Genomic DNA, 7,464 nt, shown 5'->3' on the forward strand with positions numbered 1-7,464 from the left:
AATAATTGTAAATTTTTCTAATTTAATAAAGTTAGATAATCAAATTTCTTTTAAAGGACACTTAAAAGCAATGTCAAGCGAATCACCAGATAGGGAGAACTCCATCAGCGAATCTTCGTTAGAAAACTATAACAAAGTTGGCAAACAACAGAAAATAAACCATGGTAAATATTGTAATTATTTTCTACTTTACAAACGCTGTGTTATCACATTTCTTTAAAAGGACAATCAACTGTTATAATACCTGGATCACCAGATATGGAAATCGAAGCTTCGGGAGAAACGGATTCCGAAGTTGTCAAACAGCAAGAAATCAATAAAGGTAAGTATTGTAATTTGTATCTACTTTAATAAAACTACATTGTTGTATTTCTGTAATAGGGCAATCAATACCAATTGAATCTGGAGTATCAAACTTAAACGAACCCTTGGAAGGTTTAAATCACGAAGCAATAGTCGGAAATTGTAAATAGTATTAGTTTATTTTCATCGTAATTTAGTTACACTGTATTTAAATTTTTAAGGTCAAACATTCGAGGAAATAGACGGAACAGGGTTGCTAGGGCAAGTAATACAGGATTCGCAGATTTTCGATGACAAACTCGTAAATGTTGCTGTGCCTAAAATGAAAATTTTAAAAAGTGCAACACGTTTTTAAACAATATAAATATTTTTAAAATGTTAAGTGCTACCATTTTAAAAATTCAAGTGTAATGTTTAATATTTTAATTTTAATGTTTATAAATTTACAAATATTTTTTTAAAAATGTTAAGTTAAACATTTTATAAAACAAAATAAATGTTTTACCAAAAAGGTCTGTTTTTTAATCAAACTAATTTCTAGTACTCCCTGAACAACAATGAGTCATTAATTTTATTAGATTTTTAATCTTAATTTTAGGTACTCGATGCTGGCATAGACGAAGGTTCGCATGAGGGGGGTTGTTTTCAGCGTAATTATAATATTTTTTTATTAACGTGGCTTTCTTTCAGGTTTGAGGTTGACGTGGACTAAAGGTACGCTGGAATAAGGAAATTTTGATTATAGGTAACATTGATATTAATTTTTATTCTCTAGGTATGTTTTTTTTCAGGTTTCAACTGCCATGCAAGACGAGAATGGAACTGGCATACAGGTTTGTATAGTTATTATATTATTTTCAGGTTATGTTGATTTTTAGGTAATTTTTTATATAATTCCAAGTTTCACATAAACGTGGACTGAATTAACGGAAAGACTGACCAGTAAAAAGTCTACTGTTGTAACATAAAATTTTGATCACAAGCATAGAAACGATAAACAGGAACGTCGGTCGCATTTCCGACTTCAAGTAGATTAGGCCTACTCTTTTTCGGTTGCAGTTTGTGACGTAAAACGGATATTTCGTCTGCTACAACAAAGTGTTAACATTTTAAAATCCCAGAGTAATTGTTAACATTTTAATTATAATCTTTATAAATTTACAAATATTTCTTTTAAAACTGTTAAGTTAAATATTTTATAAAACAAAATTATTTTTTTACCAAGAAAGGTTCGTTTTTTTTCAATTGATCTAATTTCTAGTACTCCCTGACCAATAATGAGATTCATTAATTTTATTAGATTTTTAATCTTAATTTTAGGTACTCGATGCTGGCATAGACGAAGGTTCGCATGACGGAGGGATGTTATAATAATTTTTTATTTTCGTGATTTTCTTTCAGGTTTGAGGTAGAAAGGTACGCTGAAATATGGAAATTTTGATGATAGGTAACATTGATATTAATTTTTATTTTCTACTTATAGGTTTTTTCAGGTTTCAACTGCCGGCATTCAAGACGAGAATGGAACTGACAGACAGGTATGTAAAGTTTTTATTTTATTTTCAGGTAATGGTGATTTTTAAGTAATTTTTATATTATTTCAAGGTTCACCCAGACGTGGACTTAATGGACTGAAAGACTAACCAGTAAAAGTCTACTGTGGTTATATGGAATTTTGATCACAAGCACAGAAATTATAAACAGGAACGGAAAGTCGGTCGCATTTTCAACTGCAAGTAGATTACGCCAACTCTTTTCCTGTTACAGTTTGTGATGTAACACGGATATTTATTCTCTTGTCTGCTACAACGTCGCATAGGTATAGCTCGGTTAAAAAAATCTTAAGTCCAAATATTTCATTTTTAAAGCCTATTATTGATTAATATTATTCATTTAATTTGTTTCAATCAACGATAAATAAATTCTCGATGATTGGAACAAATTAATTGTATACAGGGTGTTACGGTTAATTGTACCGAAACTTTTATAATGCATTTTATGGGTCTCTACGAGTAGAAAGGTCTAGTAAACTATGTTCCTAAAGTGTCCCATTTAAAAGATACAAGCTCTCAAAATCTCCCTTAAAACATCGCAATCCACGCAACTGTAAAATTTTCATTCTTCCTTGATAACAATTGTTTTCATAAAATGATCGGTTGTTTTTGAGCGCTTAAGTGATAAAAACGATTGTCGAATATAAAATAATCGTTAAGATATCGTCCGGAAGTATGAATCGCCAGATTGTGACTGTCCTTCATTTAAGGTAGACGTTCTGCTGTACCCTCAATGTGAGAGATACCAAGATACAAACAACAAACGCATTGTACTAAATTGACAATTGTATTCATAATTTCCCAAATTTATTTACAACTGTTCAAATCATTTACAACAAATGCTCGAAATGTCCATCTTGATCTCCAATGCACGTACGATAACTTCGTATAAATGATTGACAAACATTTTTCAACCCTCCTGGCGTGTTTCGAATTGTGAGACATTAATGGCCTTCGTCAACGTATTATTCATGGATGTGACACTTTTCGAAACAAGCCTAAAATCTTCGAAAAGATTAGTCGATCATTTGTACGGCGTTATCATTTTTTTGTATAGCAGCCCAATGTGGACATTTTGAGCAGGTATTGTGATGTTTTACAATTAATTAAAAGACATAATCATTATTTGTAACTGGTCTTCGCGTATCACTTTCGAATACGATTTAGCTGGCGTTATCATTAATCTAAACAAATAAACGATTATTTACACATTTAGGTTTTAAGTTTATTCTATATTAACACCAATTACTTCATACCACCTACAACACGTACAAGCTTCAACAAGGCTGACTATCCTCGTAAAATTGGCGTTTGTCAGTGCCCCAGCAATCTCGACATAACCCCTCTGGCGTTTTATGGACAGTACGCCAGTTTATTACATTTGTCCTTATGATGTCCCGAAAACCGGATGGAGATAGAGATATTGACGTAACTCGGAGTGTAAAAGACGAGCAAATGTCTGATTTTATCAGAGCCAAAGTACGTCCCGAGAAGAAGTACTAAGACTTCCGTCTGGTTTTTTTAACATCCCGAGGATGAGTGTGTCAGAATTTATAGCCCGGTGTACCTAGTAACAGAGACCATACCACCGGAGGCCTATCATCATAGTGCCCTACGCCAGCGTCCCCCTAGCCCGTACAGGTGACAAATCCAGCATGGGTAGCAGAACCCTGCTACTGATGGTCTCACCTTTGACGCAAGCCACTCAACCCAGGAGAAGGTGCAGCAATGGGTGGACCAATCCCCACTTCGCACACAGCAGTGGGATTTAGAATGGATGCTATAGCAACTCCAGCCGACACCCTACCTATGAAGGTAAGGAGCCAAACCCTTTGGAAAGAGCTCCTAAAGGGGAACGACGAGCACACAGCAGCCCAAGTAACCCGGCACAGCTGGCACCGGAGATCCCGGTGGGCTCCAAAAGGCCGGGAAACAGGACCGCCGTGCCCGCATATGGAGGCTCGCCGCCCCACAGCAGGCTACCCGATCCGCCGAGGCAGCCAGTTTGCCTGGACCCTCTCCGTTAGCCTGAACCGAAGTGCAGTATCCAGCCCAAACCTGACCGAAGTCGGAGGTAAAGATAGCACCATTTGATCAGAGCTAACATCTCCCAGTGCGCCACCGCCTTATGGGTTTCAAGAGCCGGACCCCGACTCCCCGGTAAAGCCACCAGTTATTGCACACTCTAACCCGTTTAGGGCCTCCCGAGGATGAGTGTCCGTTAAGCATAAATGCGTCCGAGAGTATTTAGTATGGTTAAATATCAGCTTAATCGGGACTTATTTCTCTGCCGACTCAAACGCCACTCGATCTGACACCAGTCTTTTAGGAATCTGTTTGAATCTTTGAGCCATATTAGCTACAGAACGAATTAGACAATTTTAAAACCATTCCTTTGGAATTTTTATGACCTTTTTATCTTTAAATTTAATAATTAAAATCGTTTCAATAAATTTAAATGGCTTGTATTCAAACACATTGTACTTCATAAAGGACATTAAAGAACTTTTGCCACTGCTTATTTAAGTTTCTCCCCTTACGGATAAAAAACAATTGATAGTTTAATTAAAACAATTTGGTTCAAGGAAGAATATTGTTTGCCAGATTGAAGGTTGTGTTCCGTATTTTGGGGTAAGTAATTTGGGAGCCCATATCTCTGAAACGAAGCACTTAAGGACCCATGTTTATTTGACATTTTTTACTAAGAGACCCATACAATGCATATAGAAAGTTTCAGTATTCTCACCCGTAACACCCTGTATAGACTATAAAAGGTAAATATATTTTAGTCACACGCTAAGGCCTAAGCTTTCAGATTTGATAAATGTGTTTTCTGTATAGATTTCTACAATACATTCAAAATTTCGCAAAAATCATTACTTATAATAATAAATTTCTTATAAAATTAATGTAAATACTCTCACCAACGTCCCGTCAAATCCTGATTCGTTGGTGGAGATAAAACAAAAGGACTCGAGAATGAAAGCTTCGAGGAGGGAACTGATTTATTTACTTAAAACTTTAACTATATATACATAACCAATGTGCACTAAAAACTATAACAACGTTAAATGATAAGATTGACATGACCCAAAGGTCTATCTCCAACACATTGATTAAGTAATAAGAATTAAAATCTGCCAATGAGTGTAGAAACTGAAATTATTTGCTTGCCTCGATCAGACCATAGAACGCCGGAATGCTACCGGAAGTAAATGAGCCTAGCGCGTAGCTTTGAGACGTGAAGATTATTTCAATGCTTTGTCGAGGTCACACTTGTCATTCCTATCTATAATTACTATGTTACAAGTAACGATCAAATTATTTTTATTTTCTAGGTATGGGTTGTTTTTTCAGGTATCAACTGCCGGCAGATCTGGACAGGTATGTATATAATATTTTAAAGAATTTAAAGGTTGAGATAAATTGGCACTTAATAGACAGACAGACTGACTAGTCGACTGTGGTAAATTTTTAATTTGGATTAAAATTAATTTACACTCAAATTATTTTTCTTTTCTAGGTATTAGGTTTTTCAGACGAAGACGGATTTCACTGACAGGTATGTATTAATAGTATTTTATATTAAGATAATGGTATTATTGCAAATATTTACAATGAAAAGGGGGCAATAATTTTCGTGCAAAATTAATTTTTAACAGGTTAAAAGAAAAGAAATAGTAGAGAAATAAGCGTTTTTATATTTATTTTGATTTAAAGAAAAAGTACAGAATCTATTCAAAAATTATTAAATTCTTGTTTTCTTTAATTTTTGGTTTACGAGTTATGTTCTTGTAAAATTTGTATGGAAGCGAATTCTAGAAATCTAAAAATGAAAGCGTTAGTAAAAAAACTTAAATAAAAACACACAAACATACTTAATAGTCAAATTGTAGATCTCGACAAGTGTCCGATTATGACATTGCCTTAAACGTAGTAGGAAAAGAATTTTGTTGAAAATTTGCATGTTTTCGACTGGTTCGGATAAAAGTAATTTAGCGGAAATAAAATATATTTCAATCGATCTAGGTCGGTAGATAAAAAATAGTTTAAAAATTTAAATAACTAATATCAACATAAAAATAAAAATACCTAAAAACTAGATCTCTAATGAATTCAGCAGATTCACTTTTTGCACTTGAAATTTAATTTGGGCGTATTCGTTTAACTAAAAGAGGAAATTATTTTTTAAATTCTATTGTGGAATGGGTTTCTGAAATGAAACATGCCTCGTCCATTTTTTCAATTTTACTCGATTTTTCAAAGTGAATCACTTTTTTTGAAAATTCCAACTCCGTGGAATTTTCAAAATAGAAATCGGCGCTTGCCTTCGACGAGATCGCTCCATGAACGGATTCATTTGTCTTTAAATCTTTTGGCAGATAAGCATTGCTGTTGCCGTGAATATTTTCATTTTCCTCTTCTTTAACATATGCATCACAAATTTTATTTTCTTTCGACATCGTTTCATCCGCATTGAAAATGTTTGATTTGTTTTCAATTTTATGGAGTTCTCTCTTAGGTTCATTTAAGCTAAGCCAAAATTTATTTTGAATAGTTTTCTTCTGCTTGTTTAATTCCGTTGGTATTAACGAGGACGAAGGTAAATTAATCTAAGTGCCCAATTTTACATTGGACGACGAATAAATTAATTAAAAATGAATCAATTAAACAGTTTGAATGTTTGGTTTTGAATACGTAGCTAGATTTATGTTTAGATATTCTAAAAGATAGACATGCAAATTAAAAAAAATTGGCAGTTACCGTCTGGAAGTCTTCCGTTTTGGCAACATTTGAAAATATCGGCAGTTCAGAAATCTTTTTACAATTCGATTCCTTTACTATCTATTTAGAAAAATGATATAAGTTAAATTAAGGTATTGCCAAACCATATGCTCATCTAAGCTATAATAATTATCTCATTTAACCAGATTTCGATCTTCCTTATTCTGATTATAAGAATCTTCAGACTCCGACGCACTATTGCTCTAATACAATAACGAAATTTAGTTTATTAAAAAATGTTTATCCGTCGGTTTAACTATAAAATTAACAATATTACTTTTTTTCCTTCAATGACTTTGTGTGTTTGGGGGAAAAACCCTTTTTTGATGACGATACACACTACGTTATAAAAAAACTAGGAATTAGTTTCTTATAAGAGTATAAAAAGGTTTTAAGATTTTAATTACCATCTTTTTTTTAATAGGATAAATATATTCCAAAAATCGGGTTTTTAAACTAACGGTACTTCGGTTTTGAAAATGACCATTGCTCAGAAGGTGCTGATGTACAACGTTCCACAAAGCATCACTAGAAATACCTGGACCGTCTAGAGATTTATGTATTCTCAAAACTGTTTCGCTTATCATCTTGTCGTCACTGGGGGTATACTTTTGTCTTTTGCGAGAAACTGAACATCTTTTCAACAAATAAATAAAAAACTAAAATATTAATAAAGAGGACGTATGATTCGGAGTGGTATATTTTTGTAAAGTAATTTATTAATTTATTAATTTTATTTAATTTTAAAGTGGTAATAATTTTAATTTACTTCAGGGGCTCTGATCGGACTTTTCCAACTATTTGAACGTTTTTAGCCTCTGTC

General features: G+C 33.4%; 1 protein-coding gene across 2 annotated transcripts; it reads right to left on the reverse strand.

Moving 5' to 3' along the window:
• Positions 1–5,636: 5,636 nt before the first annotated feature.
• On the reverse strand, positions 5,637–7,257 carry LOC149960374 (uncharacterized). 2 transcript variants are annotated; one of them, XR_016472254.1, is made up of 5 exons: positions 7,049–7,257; positions 6,919–6,980; positions 6,785–6,844; positions 6,621–6,701; positions 5,637–5,682 (listed from the first exon to the last, which is right to left on the reverse strand). XR_016472254.1 is itself a non-coding variant. In XM_090154360.1 (4 exons), coding segments are annotated over exons 1-4 (303 nt in total). In that variant the 5' UTR covers positions 7,229–7,257; the 3' UTR covers positions 6,579–6,700. The 2 variants fall into 2 exon arrangements, 1 of the variants encoding a protein (XP_090010486.1); XM_090154360.1 differs by lacking the exon at positions 5,637–5,682 and having other exon boundaries at positions 6,579–6,701.
• Between the last annotated feature and the right edge of the window lie 207 nt (positions 7,258–7,464).

This window comes from Leiobunum rupestre, chromosome 1 (genome assembly GCF_980474605.1).
Source record: "Leiobunum rupestre chromosome 1, qqLeiRupe1.1.hap1, whole genome shotgun sequence".
Classification (NCBI taxonomy): Eukaryota; Metazoa; Arthropoda; class Arachnida; order Opiliones; family Sclerosomatidae; genus Leiobunum; species Leiobunum rupestre.